The sequence below is a fragment of the Lottia gigantea genome, assembly GCF_000327385.1.
Source record: "Lottia gigantea unplaced genomic scaffold LOTGIsca_83, whole genome shotgun sequence".
Taxonomy (NCBI): Eukaryota; Metazoa; Mollusca; class Gastropoda; family Lottiidae; genus Lottia; species Lottia gigantea.
Window position 1 is genome coordinate 1,034,388 of NW_008710756.1, and position 26,814 is coordinate 1,061,201.

The 26,814-nt window shown below is 33.0% G+C and overlaps 4 protein-coding genes across 4 annotated transcripts; all 4 read left to right on the forward strand.

Moving 5' to 3' along the window:
• Positions 1 to 586: 586 nt before the first annotated feature.
• LOTGIDRAFT_169246 (hypothetical protein) lies at positions 587 to 3,750 on the forward strand (the record flags this gene model as incomplete). The annotated part of the gene is made up of 7 exons (XM_009067560.1): positions 587 to 748; positions 1,072 to 1,155; positions 1,387 to 1,502; positions 1,873 to 2,044; positions 2,693 to 2,746; positions 3,058 to 3,199; positions 3,488 to 3,750. 7 exons carry the CDS (start codon positions 587 to 589, stop codon positions 3,748 to 3,750), a joined length of 993 nt encoding a protein of 330 aa, XP_009065808.1.
• A 5,664-nt stretch (positions 3,751 to 9,414) lies between these two features.
• Positions 9,415 to 10,137, forward strand: LOTGIDRAFT_169247 (hypothetical protein; the record flags this gene model as incomplete). Its single annotated transcript, XM_009067561.1, has 1 exon — positions 9,415 to 10,137. The coding sequence occupies one exon, from the start codon at positions 9,415 to 9,417 to the stop codon at positions 10,135 to 10,137; it is 723 nt and encodes a 240-aa protein (XP_009065809.1).
• Positions 10,138 to 12,238: 2,101 nt separating this feature from the next.
• LOTGIDRAFT_133240 (hypothetical protein) lies at positions 12,239 to 17,095 on the forward strand (the record flags this gene model as incomplete). The annotated part of the gene is made up of 7 exons (XM_009067562.1): positions 12,239 to 12,372; positions 13,818 to 13,923; positions 14,310 to 14,462; positions 15,231 to 15,354; positions 15,619 to 15,719; positions 16,332 to 16,603; positions 16,996 to 17,095. 7 exons carry the CDS (start codon positions 12,239 to 12,241, stop codon positions 17,093 to 17,095), a joined length of 990 nt encoding a protein of 329 aa, XP_009065810.1.
• A 2,421-nt stretch (positions 17,096 to 19,516) lies between these two features.
• On the forward strand, positions 19,517 to 25,969 carry LOTGIDRAFT_197242 (hypothetical protein). Its single transcript, XM_009067563.1, has 12 exons — positions 19,517 to 19,532; positions 21,109 to 21,162; positions 21,450 to 21,546; positions 21,755 to 21,879; positions 22,153 to 22,338; positions 22,689 to 22,817; positions 23,072 to 23,168; positions 23,480 to 23,568; positions 23,878 to 23,978; positions 24,573 to 24,669; positions 25,198 to 25,407; positions 25,777 to 25,969. The coding sequence occupies exons 1-12, from the start codon at positions 19,530 to 19,532 to the stop codon at positions 25,909 to 25,911; spliced, it is 1,323 nt and encodes a 440-aa protein (XP_009065811.1). The 5' UTR covers positions 19,517 to 19,529; the 3' UTR covers positions 25,912 to 25,969.
• The last annotated feature ends 845 nt before the right edge of the window (positions 25,970 to 26,814 follow it).

A 26,814-nucleotide genomic window follows, 5' to 3' on the forward strand; every position in this document is an offset into this window, starting at 1 on the left:
TCGAGACTATTTAGTAGAAAATCGAAAGTAGACGTATGGTTAGTAAGGAAAATTATTTAGGTTAAAACAAGGAAGGCAATTAGCTTCATTAGTTATATAATCAATCACTACGATTTGCAATCATATTAGATCTATATTTCTTAATGCCTAGTTAGTTTTATGTACGGTGCAAGTGTAAATGTAACCGAATCATAAACACTGCTAAAGTGTGTGTTAGGTCACTGCCGCATTTCTTATATAATATAGCCTAATATACCCAGTTAACAAACAAATTCTAATCTTCAAAGAGTTTCAGATATAATTTAACTGATTCTGATTTGGGAAAGTTTTAGATATAGGCTAGTTAGCAAGATGTCAAAGTGAAATTATAGAGAATTCAGGGTTATTGTCACTTTTGATAGATTTTGATCATTTTATTGAAAGTTAATCAAATTTCTCATTTTAAATTTGCCATTTGTGAGAAAAACTAACTAAATTTAACATGATGCTTGCTTTTCAGCTTTGAAGACTAAGGTAACACATTGTATTGACAACTATTGAGTTATTGGATAAAAGAGTTTGATGGGTACAAGACCTTATATAAACAATGGAAGACTTTAAACTTATAGAAAGTGATATTCAACTAGCATTAAATGATGAAAATTTACATTTTGAAAAAGAAGTTAAAGGTGGAATAGTCAACAAGGCTGCTTTATTTTCATCAACAGATTCCAGTCAATATTTCATCAAATTAAATGACAATGATGTGGTAAGAATTTTCAATATTTCTTACAAACATCCCAGAAAATAGAGTGCTAGATTATATTGCACAAGTTTGTAGATTAGTAATGGGGAAATGATTTTTCTTGATTGCAGAAAGGTGTGAAGTTGGTAGAACGAGCAAAATAGTAGAAGAAAGAAAAATCAAGAATTATTGATATCAAACCTTAAATTGGGAATACCTGGAAAGAAATGTGGAGATTCTCAAAAAATACAAGAAGTGATTATAAGCTTACACAAGTGGATCACTGGCCATATCATGTTGGCCTACAGTATGAGGCATCTAATTCAAGTATATTTGGATTTTTACAGGCAACTGAGATGTTTGAAGCTGAAAGTAATAGTTTAGACTTTTTAAGCAGAACTAAGATTATTGATGTTCCTAAATCATATAAGGTATGGATTATAAATATCTTTTGAATTCAAATTTAGGTTATGATTTCAAAAGTGATCTAACAATATAGTCACCATTTTATATGCATATTTTGGTTAGTATTCAATTTTTGTCAAAATAAGTTATACAGAATATGTATAATTTTATAGGAATCTGGAAGTTCTTGTTTGATTTGTCCCATTACATTAGTATTGATCAAATGTATTCAGCTTTGTGATGTACTTGTTTTGTAGGTTTTAAATATAAGTAACAACGAAGTCAATAATTATTCAGTACATATATTAGAATATATACCAGATTTAGAACCAATGACAACATATTGGTCAGAATTAGGAGAAAAAATAGCCAGGTAAACCCTGTTTGAATATTTTTAGCATTATTTGCTATTACCAATAAAGTCTTGCCATTTCGAAAACCAGAAGATTCTGGAATTTAATTTTAGCAGTATGGCAGACTTGTGGATGTGAAATACCTTCAGTGTAAATTCATTTGGATGGGATAATACAAGTTGAGGCCTTATTGCTGTAGCCTGTGTATGTTTAAGCGTCCTTGACAATTCTGAATCTGAGAAAAGAGTAGGCTAATGCTTGTGTTGCATGGAGATTCTCAAACAGAAGCAATTTCTAGGTAACTGCGGAAGCAAACTTCATATCTGTCCAAATTTGCAACGCGCATGAAAGGAGAAAATCATTGCCCACATTAAAACATTTCTTTTGTAGGCTCCATACTTTTAATTCATCATTAAAAGAGTTAGCAGATAAAAAAGATGGTTTTATACAGGGTGATGATAATGATGATGAAAGTGATTCTTATGTTGATAAATTTGGTTCTTTATTACCAAGATATTTAGGAATATTCCGTCTAGATCCTGTACAGAGATCCTCATGGGAGGTCAGTCATTTTTCTCTTTACGATATCATGATTTGTAATAGTGATAGAAAAATAAAATAGATATCCACATGTTCAAGGGGGCTCTTGTCCAACTTTTCTTTGGTCAAAGGTATTGGCATTGGTCCATTTCTGTTTATATCTGTGTGAGTTATTGGCTTTGTTTTGAAAGGCACGTCCCAAATGACCAGTTGACCACCTATAAGTAATGATGTGAAAGAACTCTATTGGAGCTTTAAAAGGGACAGATTTGCCAGCCATTTGACCAATTATACTGTTGTCTCAGATATGGAAATATTTTAGCTAAGCTAATCAGAAACAGTTTTCTCAGCTCACCGTTGAAATTTGAGACTTCAAATTCATGGTTTCCAGATTAGCTATGTTTGAATGTTAAAAAGACGACTCATCATTTCTTGAGACTCTGTGATATATAGAACAGACATATATAGAAATAGAAGAGAAATTCTTAGTTTTTAGTAGGAATTATGGGATTTTTGTACATATGTAGTACTTCTGAAGATTATTTACATATATTCAAGATCCAAATCAATTGACGGAAATGGCAGTTCTATCCCTTTAATGGACCGTTTGGTTTTATATGAGATTTGTAGACACAATCTTTAATTCTATATTTGAAATAATATTTTGTAGGAATATTTTATTGGTGATATACTGGAACCATTACAAGTTGGACTTGCTAACAAGGTGAGTTTTTTTTTTTAAATGATTCATAGTTCTTGATGTTATTGAATAGTCTCTGAAATATTGAAATATCTTAACATTGATCTCTCCCGTATTATCCCCACCCAGTTATTTTCAATAATGATAAAAGATGAATAATTCAAGGTCACTAGACTTAACCCTCTGACTAAGATTAGAACCAACAACCACCATTTGTTTGATGCACACAAGGAAATTAATGACATCATGCTGAATACTGTTTCTCAATTGCTTTAGCACATTGATGTGCAGAAAATGAGGATGTAAAACTCCATTTCTATTTGGATTTTAAACAGTATGGAGATAGAAGTCTGTTATCTAAATGGTCATGGTTAAGAATTCATATGTCAAAATTGTTCCAAGATGTAGAAATCACTCCAGAAGTCAACCATGGTGATTTGTGTCAAGCCAATTTTGGACAAACATCAAATGGGCCAGGTGAGAGCTATATTTTTTATGCAGAAGTCAAAATCAATCACATTGGCAGAAGTATCTTGTTTCTTTGACACCATTGCCTCCATGTCCACCATAAACTTACGACATATTTGTCTTTTTTCACAATTTTTTTTAAAGATGGTTGCCACATTTCAAGTTAAATGGCATTTCACAGCAGAGAAAAGTAGAATGAAAAACTCCACTTTATGTTCGTGTGGGATTCAAAGCACACACATATTCAGTTCGTGTATACCAATAAAGCTGTTTTTATATTTTGAAATTATATTGCAGTCTTGTTCGATCCATCAGTAAATTATGCACACACAGAATTTGATCTGCTGCTATCATACCATGAAGAGAGTTTCCATGATGATTTTTTCAAGGGTTATTATGAAGTATTGCCTGAACAACCTGGTATAGAAAAGAGAATGGAAGCCTACAAGTTTTTCTATAATGTAATTATGTGGTATCATATAGATGATGATAAATATAAAGTAGAAGCTCATAATTCAGCTGATAAAATCAAAGATTTAATAGAACATCAAAACAAGTGAATATTTGATAATATTATATTGAATACAGTCATATCATAACCTTGATTCATGCCATTTTTAATGCTTTACATGAACTTATCTTTTAAGAATAGTACTCAAATGGTTACTGAAATTTATTTTCTGGATATTTTTAAGGCTAGCACACACTTACCGATTTTTTTTATGCCGATAATATATGTCGAAAAGTCGGCCAGTGTGCGTTGGTCTGCAACAGCCCTATGACAAAATCGGGAGATATCTGGCATGTTTGATCGAAAGACGCCCTGACCTGCCTTGTTGGCAAGTATGCGGGTGTTACTGATAAGTTGACTGCATTGAAAAATCGTACAGCGTTCCATAAAAAAATCAGCACTGACTGTATGTCCTGATAATTTGACGCTGTCGAAAAATCGAATGGTGTTACGTCACAAAATTGGTAAATGTGTGCCGACCTTTAGCTACTATTTCCAAATATCTAGTTTAAAATTTCCAATAAATTCTCATTGAATTGATTTATACCTAAATACTCATATTGTAGGCATTGATTTGAAATTTTGTGATAAATACCACAAAAATTTTAATGAAATTTTTAATAAAGCATGTATTACAACTACTAATTAAATATAATGCATATCCAGTTTCTTGTTTAAGCCTTATTGAAAGGAAACAAGAGTTATGTCTCTGTATTTCTATTTTTTATGCCTTTATTTGCCTTTACCTATTCCATAAAAGCTCTGTGATAAAATTTTATTTATGAGAATCTCATGATATATGTTAATCATTCAAATCATTGTATTAAACAGGGATTCTAATTCAAGTTGAAGTTTGGTTAAGCAGAGTCAATTTGAATAAGTTTTGTGTATCATAAAATGTTATAATAACAGTATTTATTACATAGTGTTATTAACTCACTACAACCAATGTTTTTTTTTGCAATACTTTATCCCTGGCATTAAATAATAGTGCTATTTTAACATGCTATTATGCTGTTCTCTATGCTACAATGTTCATCAATAATCAAGTTATAATGAATTGATACTCAGCTTTATGTTTATACAGAAGAGTTTAATTTAAAGTGGCAGGTGTGAAAATAGTTTTCAGAAGTACTAGAAATGTATGAAAATCACAAAATTCCTTTAAAAATTCTCATTATTTCTAAATATGTCTTTTCTATATATCACAGGGTTTCTAAAATTGACGATTCGTCATTTTAACATTCAAACACAGATAATACTGGACACACATGTATTTGAAGGCTCAAATTTTGAAGGTGAGCTGTGGCCACTATTACTAATTAACTCAGCTAAAAAATTCCAGTTTCTAAGACTACGGGTCAAAAAAATGGCCTACCTGTCCCTTTAAAACCCTCAAACGACATGTGTCTCAGGCATATCATATATAATTATATTATATTGTTAAGGGATCGTAAAGAGGTTTAAACTTTTGATGTGTATTGAGCACACTGATATCATTCATTTGCCATATTTCAATTTTCAGTTTAATTCAGCTTAATTTTAGTGGCATTTCAAGAACCACAGATGTCTGATTGAAAATTGGAATGGAGCAAATTGATGCTTTCAGTGTCTCCTATACAAAACCTCTTTTCATTCCCTTTTAAAATAAATGCCATTGACAAATGATCTAGAGACTTTTCTCAAAGAATTTTTACAACAGCATTAGCTTATTAGAAATTTTGATCACACCCTTACATGACCTCATTGTTTTGATTTTTTATTGTGAATCTTTGCTTATTTTTATTCTTGTTGATGAAAGAAAAACTGTATTTGTAAATTCAAAACTTTTGTTTTAACTTTGCAGATGTTAATTTGTTGATGGTGAGCTTTGAATTTAACTTTGCAAATGTGTATTTGTCGATTGAGAACTTTGATTTTAAATTTACAAATGTGCATTTGTTGATTTAGAACTTTGTATTTGTTAATTGAGAACTTTGATTTTGATATTACAAAATTGTATTTGTTGATGAGAACTTTGATTTTCATATCATAAAATTGTATTTGTTGATGAGAACTTTGATTTTCATATCATAAAATTGTATTTGTTGATGAGAACTTTGATTTTCATATCATAAAATTGTATTTGTTGAATGAGAACTTTTAATTTTAATATACCAAGGGTATATTTGTTGATTGAGAACTGATTTGATATTTCAAATCTGTATTTGTTGATTTTGAACTTTTATTTAATATTACTAAACTGTACTTGTTGATTACGAACTTATATTTTAATATTATAAACTGTAATTGTTGATCGAGAACTTTCTTTTACAATAAAAATCTGCACTTGTTGATTGAGAACTTTGATTTTGATATAACAAAACTGTACTTGTTGATTGAGAACTTATTTTTTAATATACAAACTGTAATTGTTGATTGAGATCTTTCTTTTATATTACAAATCCTGTACTTGATAAAAGATATCCATATATTTGTATACCTTCCCATGTATACTTTGTTAGTAATCTGTGTTGCTGACTAACAATATGTTAACAATATTTATGCACATATCTATTTCAATATGTATTTTGTAAAATGTAATCATGTAAGCATTATAATAACCAGGGAATTACAATGATTATATACAATCTATCAAACTAGTCAAAAATTAATCAAAATTGTAGCTTAATCACTCACTTACTAACTCATATAATCATTCTTACTAAAAATTGTCACACTAGTTATCAATGATTTCTGCTGCCAACTATGAAAATGATTTCATGGTATATCTTGGAACCTGAAAAATGCCAATGTGACATTAACATTTTTCTTTGTGTCTCTTTGCCTACGTAGACGATAGTATCCCTTTAAAGGAATACTACCTCTTGGAATGAATATAAAATTTAGATTTTCAAACCTGGCCAATAAGAGTATATATTCACCTGGATTTATTGGATTTTACAGGGATTCTGTTGTTTTTTTATGACATCAGGTAAGTCCACTGATGGATAATATATACTGTTATTGGCCAAGTTTGACAAGTCGAATTTAATGTTCATTCTAAGAGGTAAGTTCTCTTTAACATATATCGAATTATATATACATTATTTTCCAGTGCTTGATATACAAATATATATTTATAATATACTGTTTAATTGCTTCATGTTATGTTATATAATAGCTTATTCTATGCAAGGCAATATTTACACTCGTGTCATAATAATATTCATATCTCTAGCAACGTGTTTTAGAAGAAAACCTCATCTGATCGCCCTTTTCCCTTCATTTCAATCAGAATTCTTTCTATTTTATCATGCAAGTCCTGATCTGTTCCAACAACGGTGGGGTACTGGGTTGGGAGGCTGGATTATTATTTGTATCCCCAAAGCACACTGCTATTTTTTTACGTTTTTGCAGCAAATGTTTTTTGTTTTTGTGGAGAACCCTTTCAGATGCTTAGCGAATCCACAGATGTCGCATTTTGAATCTCCCCCTCCCCCCTCCTCTACAATTAAGTCAGTCTGGCATAGTTTGTACCCAAGCCACCACTGTCTAAGTTTTTAGCCCTCAAACGTGATGTCAGTCTTATTGACGTGTGACGTGTTTGACGTGTCGACTGACGTGTTTAACGTGTTGACTGACGTAGGACTACTGACGTGTGGCGGAGAAACAATTGCTAATTTTGGCGCATATGTTTAAGCTTGTAGTAATGACTCCAAGGTTTAAGACTTAAGACTTCAAAACAGAAGAACAAAGTGAACAGCAGGTCAACGTTACAGATAAGGCATTATTTAGCACGTCCTTGCTACATTACACTAATATAGCCTACACTTTAAACATCTTAGATGAAGTTGTACTACCACTAAACCTTGCAGATGGATGGATATAAATCTTTTATATTGTTCCAGTTCTTCAGACTGAGTCTCGTCTAGCTTCTGTTGTTTTTAAGATAAGAGCATTACATTCCACTTTCTCTACATAAAATTAAATCCAATCGATTTAATTAATGAGGCTAAAACCAAAGCCGCAAGTCTTTAAATACCATCTAAGTATTGTTTACTTCCTTATATTATCACAGAAAATAACGGGATATTTTCATTCAAACCGTTGATTATGACTATCGTTGAAATCGTAATAGTTCATTCACGGTTTTGTAATTAAAAATCCCACAGTGCCTAGTCCGGCTACCTGACTGTCCCTTTATTATGCGAAACGTGATATATATATTTCTATTTAATTCCATTACTTTAAGTAAACCTCTGCCAAAGATGTTTTGCAGTAAGAGATATCTACAATTAACAGTTTTATTTTCATCTCAATTTTCTACACGTGTTTTCGTATGACCATTAATGGCAGAATCGAATGAATTTGTTATTTCAGACGAATCCAATGTTTGGTAAACAGAAATTTATAAAGGACTTGTTGAAGTCTATGTGCTTGTAGGCACTGTATCCTCTAAACAACCATTCTAGGCTAGAGGTGTAAGTCACGAATTTGTAGTTTTCAGTCTCCATGCAATCTCAAATTAACAAAGGTGTACATGTATATCTAATTAAACTAAATATCTCGGATGTGATATCTTATTCCCCAATAGAATCTCCAGTTGCTAAACAACCACATGGCTGAAACACGTCTAAATTCCCAGGAGAGGGGTCCCAAACTACTTCCATAGGCCACCACCTCTAACCCGGCTTTGCCCTAGCCTTTCTCGTCGCAAAAATCATGTTGCATGATATATCTACAATGGAATAAGCCAGCAAGACTGTAAAAACCATTATATTGACTGTAAAAAAACCCCCAATATATTTGTTGAAGCAGATGCTTAATCGTAGTGAAAGCAATAATTCACCCTGAACTCTTAAAACACCTTGTTCAACCTTGATATAAGTAGTCTAATGGGTTTTCAGGAATATAACGAAGTTAATGAAATTACCTATGTTTGACGAAACAGGAAAAAATTAATAATTCGTATGTCGTTAATAATGGCAATTCTTCATTAGAAATATTGATTAATCTGAGTCGTCAACAAAGAAACGTATTAATTTATCTGTGACATTTTCACTAATGCTATAGAGTTTTTAAATGAATAGCGCTGATGGATAATGCTTTTTAATTCCTGAAACCCCGACGGTGCTGGATCAATTGATCAAGTTCTGCCTGCTTCTGGTTTCATGACTCTTTAAGTGCACTTGCGTCGGATTTGTACTGCGTTTGATAGAGAACATGAGAAGGATGGCAGCTATCAAATCATAATGGATATATCATATTGTGTATATGGGATATCATACTCATTCAAACTGTAGAATCAAAGACATGTTGAATTACAGGAAAATTTATAATAGTAATCGATAGTTTCGTAGTTTCATTACAATTTTTAATTGGTTATCGCACATTGTTATTAAGTAAGTGAGTTTATATGTAATGTATCGTTTTCATTAGTGTTATCATAACAATATAGTATGGATTACAATGAAATATTTAACAGAGTGATTTCTTGTGGCAAGATACACTTTATGTTACCACGACCAGAGTAATGTAATCTAGAAAACGCCAATACGGAAGAAGCTTTAATGATCCTCAAAGCTTGATCTGATAATATTATATTCTTTACAGATATACGTTTCTTGAACTATTTTTATTGATTGAGATGGATTGTCACATGCGTAAAGAGGATTTGGGTGTCAATGGATGTGCTTTTATTGGATCAAATGGATAGAGAAAAAACCTGAAAATGGAAAATGGTTTCAATGGCCAGTGTTCTTCGCAAAAGGTCACGTCTCCCAGTGCTTTGGTCATTTCGGTTGATATGGATAACAATATCAGCAAAGGACCAGTATCTGTAAAGCAAGACGTGAAGCATAGCATGAATGTTACTCCGGATGCAGTAGACGGTAATAATTTCAGAAGTAGACTAGCTTCTACAGTCAGTCCAAAGATTCTGCGCAAGTCCATTAGTTTCCATGGAACGCGATCTGCCTGTGATGCTGTGGACTATGTCCCTCAGAACGAATTTATCACATTTTCTGAACAAAGGGTTGTTTTGAAAGCATTGAGATCTCAAAGTCTGCAACATAATCATATTCATTTGGAACTCAACAAGACTAAGAAATCTTCAGTGTGTCCTGTCGGTAGTCCACGAATGACGAGATCTACTAGTACCGTCCAAAATATTCCTCAAAACCATGATTTGGCTTTCAGTCGTCATGAGTCAACTCCTAACCTTTCTCAATCTAAACCCACCAAAGTTAGGTTCGCCGTACCGATAGTGACAAATTCAAGCCGGTTCTATTGCCGCAGAAATGCTCTTTGTGATCCAGAAAAAATGATTATGCCTCAAGACACCCGAGAAAAGATACAAGATGAAGCTGCAAGAAGAAAATCTTCTATGACTCGAAAAATTTCAAACTTTTTTGTGACTCGCCTTGGGATAGAAGGAGACGAAGATTTATTGTGAACAATAGGAATTTTTAAATCGTGTTGGCATTGGAAAAATGCATAATGTCTTCCATACTTGACTAGGGGATTCGTTCAATGTGGAACTACTTGATACATCTCTACTGCTCATAGACGAAGAGGTCGTGATCTTGAAGGATATTTGAAACTCGAAATTTGATTGATTGATCAGTGGTTTTAGTTTTGTACGTTTACAGACCATCATCATGGACACTAGAGTTATCTGGATGGTATAACGCTGGTGAAATAATAAATAGAGTTCGTACCAACAATATCATTTTTATTGATTAAAGAATCTCATTTCCTCCAACAATAAAATATATAGGAACTGCTAACTTTAGATAAGAGATACCAATATGCAAATGATATCCTAGAAAACTAAAATCAAGTTTCTTTGGCTGGATATATAGCACGATGTATTTGATTGTAGGTGGTCCCATGTTATATTATGTTTTGTAATTTACATTGTTTCAGACGTTTCCATTAACACCTTGCAATAATTGCTTTTTGTTATAAATATTTTTCTTTTATACATGTATAATATTTGAATATATTACCAATTCAAAACAAAAGGTGTTTTCTCTGTATTATCTCGTTTTGTGAGCTCGATAAGTATCTGATGTGGTCTCGTTTGAAGTTTTTCTTGTCATTAACCAGTAACCAGATTTAATTCATATTGACAGAACGAAACATCGATCGTGGCTGATAAATATTTTCCAATTTACAATTACAATACTTTATATGGTTAAGTGCTGAACAAACATCAATGTATGATTTCAAGTATTGTTCTCGGAATAGCTGAATCTGGTTGTTACCCTTTAAAGTAGCTTTTAGGTCAATGATCGCCGTGTAAAGTTGACTGGATATAGTCGTCTCAATATTTGCTTTACCAGCACAGAAGTGATATGATTTTTTGTTTCCGTGCACAAGACAAATGACTTGAATATCAGATAAAGCAAGTATTCAGGCGACTAAAGCCCTTTAAATTTGCAGATCTGAGAAAGGAGTCGCTATATTTTTAAACCTTGCAATGGGCCCGAATACCAACTGTTACTTTTACAGCACAACCTAATGGGCTTATCTTGTGTCAAAACTCCCCTTGAATCTGATAGCAAGCCACAACGAAGAACTTTTAGACCTAACCTATAACTGTTGTTTTGGAAGTGCTAACAATCAGGCTTTTGACTAAGTGATAAAACATTGTGTGGGGGACGCCACTGTTATTGCAGTTATAGAATAAACCAACAAGATAATCGAATCTTAAGGTACGATCTTGTGATTTTACTTGTACGTTGTAATCTAGGCGGTAAGGGAATATACCTAGACATATGATTGATACACGAGACATGATAAAGAAGATACATGAAAGATATCGTTAAATTAGATATATGATATTGTAATGTTTATCACACTTGATTTCGTCCAACTACAAACCACCATTTTCGGTTATTCTGATACGCTTGTAAAACGGTACGTGTTTTCTTTCTATTAAGTTCAATTTATTTGAGAAATCTGATTTTATAATATGATAATTCTTAAAGGGTTTGTAATGAGGTTTTCTAATTTTTGTGTGTGTATCGAGACACGGATATCATCGATTTTCACCATTTCAATTTTCAATCAGACGTCTGTGAATCCTGCAATTCCACTAAAACAGTGGTTCCCAACCCTTTTCAGCCTTCACATCCCTGGAGCAATCATCTGGACCTTTCACACCCCGGGGCCGGGGCACTAAAACTAAGTGTTTGATGGCGTCACTTAGTGCGAAGGGCGTTAATATGTCAAACAATCATTTTTGAAAAATGGAATGGTGCAAATTGATGCTATTAGTGTTCCCGATACTAATACAAAATCTAGTAAAGATCTTTACCATCCCTATAATTACGATTCCTAAGAATATTTAAGGATAAGTCAATACCGTTTAAGGTGATGTGCTGCTACTCACAGAACCAAGTGGATATGAGAATCCGTATCATGCATTTCTTGCACCTGATGACGACAATGTAAATTTTTGAAACGTTGTGTACTATAAAACTAAGAGTAGTATACCATACAGTTAAATCGTGTATCATGTTAATTTCACGATGGTTTGAACATTTCAGATGTTGAAAGTTATCTTGTGTTTATCGTTGGTGAGTTCAACTTGGTGTTTAACACCGGAATTGAACGAAGAATGGGAACAATTCAAAGCAGATTACGTTAGAGATTACAAATCGGATTTAGAAGAAAGAGAGAGGTAGCCTTGAGTTAAGAAAATTGTCATATATATTGACGCAATTATGGCAAATTATACATGTTTACAGTTATTTTCATGTAGCATCTATATACAGGAAAATGCAATGTCAGCATCGTGACCGAATTCTTCTTGATGCTCACTTTACTACATGGCGTTTACCACCGTATTAGCCCAAGAGTGCACAGATGAAGTCAAATTCCCTTTAATTTCGATTTATTTATGGTATCTGTATTAGGCGAACACGTATATGAATTACCACCCCGTATGTTGCAATAATTTCCATGTGTGTTATTTGAATGATGGATGCCCTTCAACTATAATGTTGTATAAAATACTTATGGCAGACTTGAAATGATGTTAACAATGTATGTATTCCCAGTTGATCTTCTAGTGTAATTGATAAATGTGTCTCTCAGAGTCAGACCGACCTATTATTGAACTATCTAATGTTAAAAGGTCAATACCTCTTAGATAGGACAAAGAATTTATAGTTTCGCACTTGGTCAATAAGTGTATTAAGTTTGGGCGTACTTACCAGGACCTGGTGCTATGACTAAAGAATAGAATCTCTATATAAGACGATCTTTATATAATTAGATAATTATTGAAAAACGCTTCAAAGCATATTTCAAAATAACTTAGTTTAATGAATTATTAGTTGTATGGATTTATTGGATTATAGAGGGATTCTGTTGTATAGTTATGACATCAGGGAAGTCCATTGATAAACTAAGACTTATTCTAACCAAGTTTAAAAATTCAATATTGTATTCATCTGAAGAGGAAGTATACCTTTAAAATAACTGATACTTAATTATTGACTATCTTTTTGATCTACTTCTTTTATCAATTACCTTAAGCTCTTTCTTAAATGCAATCTATACTTTCAATATTATGGGAATAGAATTACCTTTAAGAAAGTAATGCCAAAGAAAGGATATTAATTTGGCCTCGTATCGTGATTCCAATCCAGTCAACCTATGTCTGTTTCTAAAGCATATCCACAATGTCAAGCTATTACAAACTTCCTTGAGCCATTTTTTCTGTATAACGGAACTTTTTACGTGGTGCGATTTTATTGGATTGTACTCTAGCAAATACAGCCAAGTCTGTAAAAAAAAAACGCATAATGGTCACAGTCTTTCTTTCGGAGGCTCTAATTGGCTGTATTCGCTGGCTTACAATCCAATCAAATCGCTGCATTCCTTGATATAAGAATTTTGGCTATTGCATAAGAGGAAGACAAATTGGCATTGTGAGGATTACGAGTGCTTGTAAGAATATTTAATAACATTTGATCGAGTTGTTTACTTTCAACTTTGGTGTTGAAATAGAACATCAAATGTCACCTATTGCTTTTAAGATGTAGGGTTTTGTAGAATAATTTCAATTAAGTATTAGCCAAACAGGGAAAACTGATATAAATTTGTTTTCATCTATTTCAGAAGAGAAATTTGGGAAGCCAATTATGATTATATCAATGAACATAATAAACTAGCAGATTCTGGTCATCATACTTTCTGGTTGGGTGTTAACAAATTTGCAGATATGGTGAGCAAATAATTAAACTCCCAAACGGGCTCTGATTGAAAGGGTGATATAGATAATGTTATAAATCGCATACAACTGTTATCCAAGCGTTTTTCATACTCTTAATTTTCACATAATCGATAAATACTACACATGAGAAGTTTATTGACATGCAATGGAACCATACCTCGGATTTTCATTCTTGAAAGTAATACAGGTACTCGGAAGTCGGTATTGAGCACTTTCAACTCGCAATAATTTCAAAAGTAACTTTCAATATGAAACAGACAAGGTTTATATACATTAAAATACACAGCAAAAACTTGATATCAAGTCATCCATATGAAATAATTAACTACATAAATGTCTACGATAATTAATGGCATGTTTATAATTACTTCTTTCAGACTAATGAGGAATTCAGAAAAGTTCATAACACATACCGGAAAACAGTTCATAAACTAACGGAATCTATTTCCAATAGGAGGGCAGATATCACAGAACTTCCTACAGAAGTTGATTGGAGAAAGAAAGGATATGTCGGACCAGTTCCTAATGAGGTACGTCTCAAAAAGATGTATTGTGCAAATATTGTACACAGAATGAAGATGCAATTGTAACGTTTTATCTTGAAGAATCTTAGATATTCCAAAAAACAAGGGAATATATTATGGTATAACACACTTCTTAAGTGCCCCCGTTTCTAAATGTCGTTCAAATCTTATCTGATAACCCATAGGATTGAAATAAAATATCTAGCGATTTCCGCGAGAGTCGCGTGCGTAACTCTCTTTAATCATTTCAATATATGCACTTTATGTTGTTTTTCTGAATTTGTGTTAGCGTTATGACACCCAATTGATAGTGCATTGCTAAATAACCCAGAGTGTCAGTATCCAGTCCGTATGTCAAATCATATCTATGATTCTAAATAGCAATGTCCATAGCTAAAAACAAGGTCACCCCCACTACATGAACTCTTAAGATTCGGTTAGTGCTTAGGAAGAACATAATTCCGGTAACTCAGTAACGAATCTAAATAATTGCCAATATCCAGTACTTAGATCTATCTTTATACTACAGATTAATAAAGCTTTACTTAATATACATCCGATTTTGATATCTTAAGAGAAATAATTACGAACATAAATCATTTTTATTTCACAAAAATCGATACATTATCTAGAAGCTCTGTCTTTCTCATTCACAATAACTATAGGAACATCTACAGGTGAAATTAATTTTCTCGCATGTAGGTCACTCACGTTATATCAACTTTAAATTGATTTTTGCAGGTTTGAATAAAAATTCATTATAATAATTTTTAGGGACAATGTGGTGCTTGTTGGGCATTTTCCGCACTTGGTGCCCTCGAAGGTCAACATTTCAAGAAAACAGGAAAGTTGGTTACTTTATCAGCACAGAATCTTATGGATTGTTCACAAAAAGAAGGTATGGTATGTGACAGTTAGTATGGTAGATTCACAATGGAAAGATGAAGCTGAAAAGTACAAGCGCAGAGAGGCAATTGGTTTCTGATAGAGTACACATAGAATCCAGCATCCAAAAATCAAAAATTGTTATTCTAGAAATACATAAAGTTAAAATACATCAATTGTAGAGCGATATCATTGTTCTATATATTTGAAGTGATAATTAATTAGGGAAATTCTAAATATTGTGAAGTTAATAATTAATTGATTAATTCTATTTTAGGTAATTACGGCTGTGAAGGAGGTTTAATGGATTCAGCATTTTTATACATAAAGAAAAATAATGGAGTAGATACAGAAGTGTCTTATCCTTATAAAGCTATGGTATGGATTATTTGCTGTCCCGAGGCATCGAAATACTTGTCCTGTACACTGTATTTTACTAGTAATAAGATAATAGATCAGTAGATAGAGTACACAATATTTTTGATGCAAGAAGGTCATGATGATAAAAGAAAAATAATAGTGCAAGTTTAATTAAAGGCACAGATTCGCCATTCGTTTGACCAATCCTATCTTAGTCTCAAGAAATATATATATATATATAGTTCTTCGTAAATTTCTTGTACTTCTGAAGACTACTTACATATATTTAAGAGCCAAATAAACATCCAAAAATCTGTCCCTTGAAGATGTTTTATGTAATCAAGCCTAATATCATTTGCACATGTTTCTTTCGAGGCAACCATTTTCTTTGATTCGCAGGATTTTTACAGAAATCTGCTTCTTAATAACATTTGTGACATATCTAAAGCTGCATTAGCAATACTTTCACATTCGTTGTTTCGTCATATTTTGTTTGCTCCAAGAAAGCAACTATTTTCTCCATTATTTAATTAAAAGAGAATAAGCTTTGAATTTTCTTAAAGATATTACTATCACTATGTTGAAAATAGGTTGTCTCTTGAACATTAATATACTTTGAATTATTTTCAGAACGGTAAATGCCAATTCAAAAGAGCTGACGTTGGTGCTACATTATCCCGTTATGTTGATATACCAAAAGGAAACGAGCAGGCTCTACAGAAGTCAATAGCGGAAGTTGGTCCTATCAGCACAGCTATTGATGCGTCCAACCCATCGTTTCAGTTTTATACTAAAGGTGTTTACTATGAACCAAATTGCAAAAGTGACCAGTTAGATCATGCAAATGTAGCAACTGGTTATGGTGTTTATAATAATACTGAATACTATATGGTTAGAGAAGTGTAAGTCCTCTTATAAATTTTCGAAGGACTTTGCAAAGACCAATTTGAAACAACTAACTTGTCGCGGAAGTCGGCTTCTATATATATGACGAATGTTCAAAATATCAAAGAGTGTGGTTACCTTTAAGGAATTTTGGAAACTGGTGTTGAAAATGAAATGTTAACAGTAATAAGTAATGTCAGCAATATGCGTTCAATACCATGCAGATTTCTTAGCACACTAGTCAGAATATGATCGAATATAGCATAAAGTTAAGTAACCTCTCAAAGACGAGGCCCTTAGACTATTCAGGATAATTAGTAATTGGGTTTGTCAATTCGAACGCAATCCGGTGAGCCCAAATTTAAGACATTAAATATTGTTTAATAGGATTCGTTATTTTATATTACAGATTTGGATTAGACTATGGTATGAATGGGTATATAATGATGTCTAGAAATAGGAACAATAATTGTGGTATAGCTACAGCTAGTAGTTACCCTATTGTTTGAGATACATACAAAAAAACTAAACAGTTAATTGTTGAATATATGTATACATTGATATCAGAATGAAGTAGAATATCCTAACATTAATCTTATACGCAACTATTGCCCCCAATCCTACTCCCACCTACTTCAAAATCAGTGTAATTTTTGTCCCTCACTACCAACCAATTTGAAGTTGTTATGTTCCAAATTTCAAGTCCTTACCGTGGATGCTCTGATAGTTACAGCACTTTTAGTTTCAGACTTTCCCCCAAACAAAAATATAAGCCATTTTCCTCTTCAAAATCAGGGTGGAACTTGAAAGTCGATTTTCTCCAAAGTTTTCAAAAAATCCGAACTTCTCTTTTGAAATAGATGAGGGACATGTTAAACTGGTTTGGGGGCCCGACAGCCCGCCTATACAGTCCTCTTGCACTGGTTGAGGTTAAGAACAAAATTTTGACAGACTGACGTTCGACAACTATCAGAGATATCAAGCAGAAGTTTGGGCTGCACGTCCACACCCATTTGAAGTTGTTGTGTTCCAAATGTCAGGTTCTCACTGTGAAAACTCTACCAGTTACAGCACTTTTAGTCTCAGACTTTTTCCCAGAAGCAAAATATAAGCAGTTTTCCTCTCAAAAACCAGGGTGGGAGTTGAAAGTTGATTTTCTCGAAAAATTTAAAAAAAATACGAATTACCGTTTTCGACTGAAATGAAAAGGAGACATGTTAAACTGTCGTTTGCAACAAAAATCATACCACTGGGGTCAAAATTGGCGAAGTTATGGCCATTTTACGGCGGGGTGGGGTCCGACAGTCCTGTTGCGCTGGTTGGGGGTAAGACCAAAACATTGACAGGCTGCCCTTCGAAAACTATCACAGATATCAAGCTGAAATTTGGACTGAAGGTCCACACCTATCTGAAATTTTCTCTTGAAAACCAGGGTGGAAGTTGAAAGTCGATTTTCTCGAAAGTATTCAAAAAAGCCGAATTTCTGTTTTCGACTGAAATGGAAAGGAGACATGTTAAACTGTCGTTTGCAACAAAAATTATACCTTTTGGGTCAAAATTGACCGAGTTATGGCCTTTTTAGTTCAGGGGTGGGGTCGGCAGTCTGCCTATAGCGTCTTTCTGCACTGCATTTTCAATGGTGTGAAGACCAAAACTTTGACAGGCTCTTGTTCGACGGCTATCAGAGCTGGGAAGTTGAAATTTGCACTGAAGGTATACACCTATTGGAAGTTGTTATGTTTTAAATTCAAGTCCCTACCGTGAAAACTCTGCCTGTTAGAGCACTTTGAGTTTCAGATTTTTCCCTAACCAAAATATAAGCAAATTTCGCTCTTGAAAATTTGGGTGGAACTTCATAGTCGATTTTCCTGAAAGATTTAAAAAAATCCGAATTTCTGTTTTCGACCGAAATAGATAGAAGACATGTTCAACTTGCGTTTGCAACAAAAATCATACCTCTGGGATCAAAATTGGCGAAGTTATGACCATTTTACTGCGGGGTGGGGGTAAGACCAAAACTTTGACAGACTGCTCTTCGAAAACTGTCAGAGGTATCAAGCATTTTTTTTTTTTTTTTTTTCAAGTACAATCTAGGTCAGAACATGGATAATTCTCCATAGACTTTACATTGGAATACGTCATCGGGCCCCGTCAGCTGATTAAATTTTCCATTGACTTGTTTAGAGCCCAGTAAATGGATGATCAATAAGAGTCATTATTAACCATAAAATATGATTATAATCCATAATACGTATAAATTTGTTGTGTTGCTACGTAGTTATATTCCTATATGAGGCATTACGCTTTTCCTGACGTGTTTTTTAGTGAATTTTCGGGTTCCATTTTGTTCGACATTTACTTCAGTTTGGCAGCGAAGAGTAAAAGTAAGGGCTATTTTCTGAATCGAAAACTACTTCTATGGGGTTTATATATCATGGTTGCTGTTATTGAGATGGGTCGAAAACACTTGCACCATTTGGACCACGTTGGTCGATTTTTCAAATAAACGTACGTGGCACAGTTGCGCGGGTAAAAGGTATTTTTATGAATTGAAATATCAGCTTCAATGTTGCGTTTGAATAAATATAGGCCTATTCGATATGTCTTTGAAGAAATGTTTCGCAAGATGTGTTGAGCGAGATTTGTTATTGAACATTTGTATTTTTGAACATTTGGACATTTGTATTTGAACATTTGTTGGTACCGGTACAAAGTTTTGTGTTTGACGTTTTGCATTTGAAGATATGTTGAGCTAGATTTGTATTTGTAGATTTGTATTTGAGGATATTTTTGGCAAGAATTTTTTAATAATTGAAAATTATGAAGAACATTGAATAAAAATCCATTCAATGTCAATTGAACTTTTTAATGGTGGGTATTATAATGAAAATTCTGAGTTACCGTACCTCTCTTGGCGCATGCGTAGTTTAAACATCCGTTAAAATGGTGAGTGAGTCTTCATTACTTTAATAAATCTTTTTTAAATTATCTATTAACACAACTATTGTATGTTGTAACTCAACATTCATATAGTTTATTGCATGTGTCAATCTCTAGGATTGTGAAAACCTTAAACCCTGTATAATTTGACGTGAGATCATGAATGAAATTGTCTTCAAATCCTTCCTCTTTCTCTCAAATTTGCTTATTCATTCACTCAACAAACAAAGCGAGCTTTGTTGCACTATTTGTCATTCTATCTTGGTTGATGAATAAATATCAATGCCTCATCTGATACTCTTTTATTAAAAATAGCTCGTTCACAGCAAAAAGATGTAATATATATAGAAAATAAAAATATAGAAATAGAAATAGAAAAAAAAATAGTACACTGGTGTAACCTATAACTTACAGTCAAGTAACCTAATTTCGTGGAAACCTATTATTCGTGGATTTCCGGAAAGGATTAATAATTTACATGAGCGACCTTGCGCGACCTCCCCATTAGTTTGTTTTGATAAACGTGGGTTTTCTCTACAATATCAGCTAGTAGAATAAATTCAGTATTTTCAAAACAAACTAATGCGGAGGTCGCATTGATGATTGATCTGTAAATAGGTTGAGAAAAACATGTTTTATGGTTACCCAATGGTATAATTAGCTTCTCTTAGTATTTATCTTTAATATCAATTCTTTATAACTAGTGACAATTTCTTCAAAGAACCCTGATATACATAAAAATAGTGACTGACATAATAAGATACGTAGCGCAATTTATTGCTAAAAATCTTTGAAACATCAAAAGAATATGGCCCACACTGTGTTCCATAGAATTTTTCTGCTGACATGGAATCCGCTTGTGTATCACATGACTTCATTCATTGGACTACATTTCTAGCAGACGACACTTGGAATTCCGATTACAGCTTGAAACAATAAGGAAATTCGGTCGATAAAAAAATTGTGACGTTTGGTAATAACTGAAATCCGCCATTTTGTATTTGTCAATGTATACATTAATAGCCTGCATTTTACCTTGCTTGAAACTATTGGATTCATTCTACTAGCTGACATTGTACAAATAACCCATGTTTATCAAAACATGCAAATGCAGAGGTCACGTGAGACCGCACACGTAAATTATTAATTTCCGGGTATGCACAAAAAATAAGTTAGCACGAAATAAGGTTACTTGACTGTATTAACAGACTATAATACATGTAGGCCTACATACTGTATATAATATAGTATTTATGATTAAATATTGCATATAATTAAACATAGACCATAAGATTTTAGTTTTGAAACGAATATATGAATTATAGATATTGATAAATTACTAACTTTTGCCACCATTTAAACACACCTCAAAAATAACATGCGACACTTCAAAAGCTATATATACATTGGGCAATTACTTTAGGTAATAGATGCTAGAAGCAGTCTAAGCGATGAATTTAATATAATGTAGATGTTTTCATCAACAGGATGTAAAAAATAGGCGCTGTTTTCCATGTTAAAAATCTCGATAATAGCATACTCTTTCTCTCCAGAAATGACATTTACCACTTATATTTTTCAGGGACAAAAGCAATCCGGAGGAACCGGCGGGGCAGGAGATAAATCTGATGACAAGGTGGGGTGCTAAACAGGGTTCTTTCTCTTCTGTCAAGGTGTTAATGCTTGTGATAATCCCTTGGCTTAGCTTATCATTATCAATGAACATTATTAACAATAACAAGTAGGCCTATAGTATCAATAGGCTATTAGTCAGTCAGTATCAGGATCATTGTAAGCTGTAATTGTACCATACATTATTTTATTATTTTTCTTTAAGTAACAGATGTACATTTACCAGTACAGATTGCTGACAATTTACAAGCCTCTTTCTTGATATTTTTTTTGTTAATCTAATTCCTGCAGGATAAGAAAAAGAAGTATGAACCACCAGTACCTACTAGAGTTGGGAAAAAGAAGAAGAAGTTGAAGGGACCTGATGCTGCTACAAAACTTCCACAAGGTAAACTCTATAAAAAAATTTCAGGCATTCATTTTGTGGATGCCCCAAGCACCTATTACAGAACACTTTTGTTTCTATCCGCAATGATACCTTGGTATTTTACCACAACAGACTGATATTCAGTTTTAGGTGCCAAGACCATCAAAATTTGATTTACCAGTATTTTAATACAGGCATGATATATTCATTTTTCCTAATTTGATTTCAGTCACACCATACACAAGATGTCGACTGAAGCTGTTAAAGTTAGAAAGAATAAAAGATTATTTGTTAATGGAAGAAGAATTTATCAAAAACCAAGAAAGACTTAAACCCCAAGAAGAAAAACATGAAGTAAGCGACCAACAATTTTTTGCAACAATCTTAGGCGTATGGGAATCAGCTGGTACCCAAGATTTAAAAAAAAAACCCTTAAACTGGCAAACAGGATTTGAATCTGATTCAATATATCAGCTTATAGTCTATTATTTTCTATTATTAATCTTGTGATTGTTCTGTGTTGGGGTTGCTGTCTTGTTATATCTTTATTGCGCAAAGCAATTGAGGTAAAAGATGTGTTAGATATGTTTGCCTTAATAAAGATGTCTTTTTGTTTACTTACTATAGGAAGAAAGAACTAAAGTTGATGAGTTGAGGGGATCACCAATGTCTGTTGGTAATATGGAAGAAATTATAGATGATAATCATGCTATTGTCTCCACTTCTGTTGGTAGTGAACATTATGTTAGTATTCTGTCATTTGTTGATAAAGACCAACTGGAACCAGGCTGTTCTGTTTTATTAAATCATAAGGTAAGTTGGTAGTGAATTAGCTTAGGAAGGCATTCTCAGTATGAATTATAATACAGCCAGTCAGAGGCCTTGACAGTAAGTCTGTGAACTTAAGTAATAAAGGTTACTGCAAGGCTCTGATTGGCTGTATTCACTGGCGTACAATTCATTCAAATCACTGCATTCTGTGATAAAAGAATAGTGCACTCAAGATAAAAGTACGAAGTTCGTAATAGCTTGACATTGTGAAGATGTGGATGAATTAGAAAAGATATGTTTATGGTAAAAAAAAAGGGTAGCTGTATAAGTATAAAATACGACCTTATTGTATTTTCTGCATGAGCTTGACAAACATTGTATATTTATTAAAGGTACATGCTGTAGTTGGTGTATTGTCTGATGATACAGATCCTATGGTCAATGTCATGAAGTTAGAAAAGGCACCACAAGAAACATATGCTGATATTGGTGGCTTAGATTCTCAGATACAAGAAATCAAGGTAAACCCATTTGGGTTATTACTTGACAGATGACATTTTTTCGAAAACGCAATTTAGAACACTGTACCCCAAAAAAGATCTTGTTCTAAACATTCATAGCAATAAAGGTCAAAAAAAAAAAAAACACCTCACATTTAATTTAACAATATCATCAAACAGCAGTTACAATTCAGAGTAGTTCATTCTGGTAGATTCAATGTATTTTATTGATATTGCATTGCTAGATGGCTGTGACCAATGATTTTTTGTTACAGGAATCTGTAGAGTTACCTTTAACCCATCCTGAATATTATGAAGAAATGGGTATTAAACCACCTAAAGGAGTTATTTTATATGGTCCACCTGGTACAGGTTAGTTATACATTGATTACTTAACTGGCATTTCTGTTTCCTTAGTATTGCTCTTTGTAATTCAGTTTCATTCCATTACAAGACTTTAACTTCCATTATAATATGCAAGCCTCCATGTTAAAGAATATATAACATAATCATATGAATGATCATTCAAAAACAGACCATAAAAATGGAGACTAGTGGACTTTTGTCTCTTTTATGGGTGGAATAAACAAGTAATAGATTTTCTATTTTAACACAATAAATTATGAAACTGTTTAACTTTTAGATGTTTTTCATTAAATTGAAACTGTTAATTTTGTTTTCAGGTAAAACTTTATTGGCTAAAGCTGTTGCCAATCAAACATCAGCCACTTTCCTTCGTGTTGTCGGTTCAGAACTTATTCAAAAATATCTGGTTAGTAAATCATTTATAATAATAGATGCAATTACTGTATATTTCCGAATATAATGCGCAAGCGTGTATAATGCGCACCCCTTCCTTATCCCATCAAAATCCAGAAAATCCATTTAGTCTAGTCTATCTTCTAAAAGTATTACTTTTTATTGGTTAGTGCTTATTTGAATTGGACTAAATTTGGTCAACAAGGAGTTAAAGATTTAAAGTTTATGGAAGGAAAAGATTTCTTTCTTGCTTGATACAGTGAGATATTTGAGTATTTTATATGTAGACAGTCAGCCACAAAATAATCATTTTCTGCTATAGGGTGATGGTCCTAAGTTAGTACGAGAATTATTCCGTGTAGCAGAAGAACATGCGCCTTCTATTGTCTTTATTGATGAAATAGATGCTATCGGAACAAAAAGGTCAGTACCTTGAAATAATCATTTTGAAACACAATCAAAAATTTCAGTTAATTACATCTAATATGTAGGTTGAGATTTTCACTGCAAAATGCATGGGAACTAGTGCTGGAACGATATATCGGTGAATTGGTGTATCGTGATACGGCATGCCACGATACATGTATCGTATCACAACGTTGTGTATCAATACTTGGCGACACTTTTTATTCCATAAAAAAGTGGAGATTCGTTTAAGTTGGTTTATGATATAACAATATTTTTCAGTGAAATTGTTATTAGCTCTTTAAAAGACAGTGGACGCTAACCCCTTTTATCAACTATATTACTAAATATCACAGTCATAAAGTTATGAATTAATGTATATAGAAACTTGGAAGATAAAATGCTAACTTTTATCCCATTAACCGATACGTATCGTGTCCCTTGTACCGCGATATGTATCGTATCATGACCCTTGTATCGTGATATGTATCGTATAGTGGCATGATTGGAGATACCCAGCACTAATGGAAACTTGACTCTGTTGTTCATGTTTTCAGGCTTAGACATTATCAATATTTTCAGTAGTAGTTATTGTGTTGTTTATTATTTCAGATATGATTCTAACTCTGGTGGTGAGAGAGAAATACAGAGAACTATGTTAGAATTGTTAAATCAGTTAGATGGTTTTGATTCACATGGTGATGTCAAGGTGTGTACTGTTCCTTACTTTCTCTTATATAGCTGAAGTCATTAGAGTCTGGATGTTTGTAAGTTTTAAAAGGGAAATAGTTATCTAAATAGCTGCTTTGGAAGGATTTTATTTTCAGCTACCTGTATACTTTTCAAAATGTAGATTTAACAATCAGTTCTCATTCAACTATTCACATTCTTTGTGCAGTTATTTCATCAGGTTTTAATTGAAAAGTGATGAAGATAGTCAAATTTAGCTCTACAGCTGGTAACTCAAATTTTTAGTTCACTGAAAGGTTTTACATGCCTGATGAAATTTATAAGCGTAAGGAATTTGTCAGATGTGGAAATTCAGTTGGATTTAAAAAGTAAAATAGAGGTTAAATGGTATGAGTTGTGCACATAAGATATCTTTTGAATGTCCCTGAAATGCTATCTTAGAATATTTACACTCTGCAGGATGTTAAACACCACTGTACAATATACTAAGTAAGACTCTCTTAATAACAAGTACCAGTTAATTCTTTTAATAAAAACTCTGTTTCAGGTTATCATGGCAACAAATCGTATAGAAACCCTAGATCCTGCTTTAATTCGTCCTGGAAGAATAGATAGAAAGATAGAATTCCCTCTACCTGATGAAAAAACTAAACGTCGTATATTAACAATACATACTAGTAGAATGACTCTAGCTGATGATGTTAATATTGATGATTATGTTATGTCTAAAGATGATCTCTCCGGTGCTGATATCAAGGTATTTTCTTATTTGTACCTTAATTAGCAAATTTAAGAAATCAGATTTTTATATATTTTTGCCCCAAAATATGTGTCAGAAGGCATGAATCACAATTAAGATGATCTCTTGGAATCTCTTGGTTATGTTTTTCCACAGAGCTGGCGCATTTTGAATCTCATCCTCGACAGTTGTCCCCCCATTAAGTCAGTCTGTCTTCTATTTCCACTCTACAGTCTCTGCAGACACTTTCACAGTTGGTTTCCCTGCATTAGTTGTTTTCTTTCGACTTAAAACGCCTGTTGAGATTGCTGGTTTGAAAATGGTGTTCTTTTATAAGGAGTTAAAATACAACCAAATGTTTTGAATTAAATTATTTTGTAATTATAGGCTATATGTACTGAAGGTGGTTTATTAGCTCTCAGAGAAAGAAGAATGAAAATCACCAATGAAGACTTCAAGAAAGCTAAAGAAAATGTCTTATATAGAAAGAATGAGGGCACACCAGAAGGACTATATCTTTAAATATTGTATCTGTTTCTGCATTTTTGTTGAATAATAATAAATTAATCTTCTAAAGATCTATTTGATGTTTCAATACCTACTGACAGCTATGTAACTTATCAGATATACATGTCACTTATGAGCAATGCAATAGCTCTGTCAGTAGTTAGATTGTTGCTTGCTACACAATTAGATGCCTTGGGTTGCAATCCACCTAAAGTTAGGAAAATTCTGATGACTCGTCTAGTACCTCTGAGAACTGGACCTGTGTCGGGTTAGATCTACATTACCCATGTCGGTATACAATGCTAGATTTGAACCCTTGGCCCTCTACATTGACGATTATCTAATTCAAGGAAATTGTTTAAAACCAAAATTTATAAGATATCAGAGACCAAACATAACCGGTGACTCTGCCTTGTTTAAATTTCAAACATCAGAGACATAAAAATCATATCGCATTTCTGTTTTATCTACCATGATATTAGCTAGAGTAAGGGTAATTTTGTTCAAAGTACATGAAAACATTAAAAGGGTTAAAGCAACTATCCAAGGTAGATCTGATGTCAGTAATCTTAAGACATTTTAAACTTGGCAATATTCTAAATAAGATTGCACAAAATCCAATTGTCCAAGTCAAATTCTCCATTAACAAGAACTCAAAATTCGAATCAAAAAAAAAGATGTACATGTATTTTGTTTTGGAGCACCTGATTGGCCACATTCTGTAAATTATTGAATTTTTCTCATCTTGGATGTCACCTTTAAAAAGGCTTGTTATGCATTTAGCTTAGTAATGGCTCTTAAACATCACGTAAATTGGTACAATTAAATTCATAGACTGGAATAGTGCCTTAATTTTAATGTTAAAAGTAAATCTGACTTAGCCAAAGATTACAATATGAATGGTAAAGCCAGAGACAC

Excerpts from the sequence above, each read along its gene's own strand:
- LOTGIDRAFT_197242 (XM_009067563.1), top strand. Across the intron at positions 21,163-21,449 it reads GAGATAAATCTGATGACAAG|GATAAGAAAAAGAAGTATGA; the intron begins GTGGGGTGCTAA and ends TAATTCCTGCAG. Across the intron at positions 21,880-22,152 it reads CCCAAGAAGAAAAACATGAA|GAAGAAAGAACTAAAGTTGA; the intron begins GTAAGCGACCAA and ends TACTTACTATAG.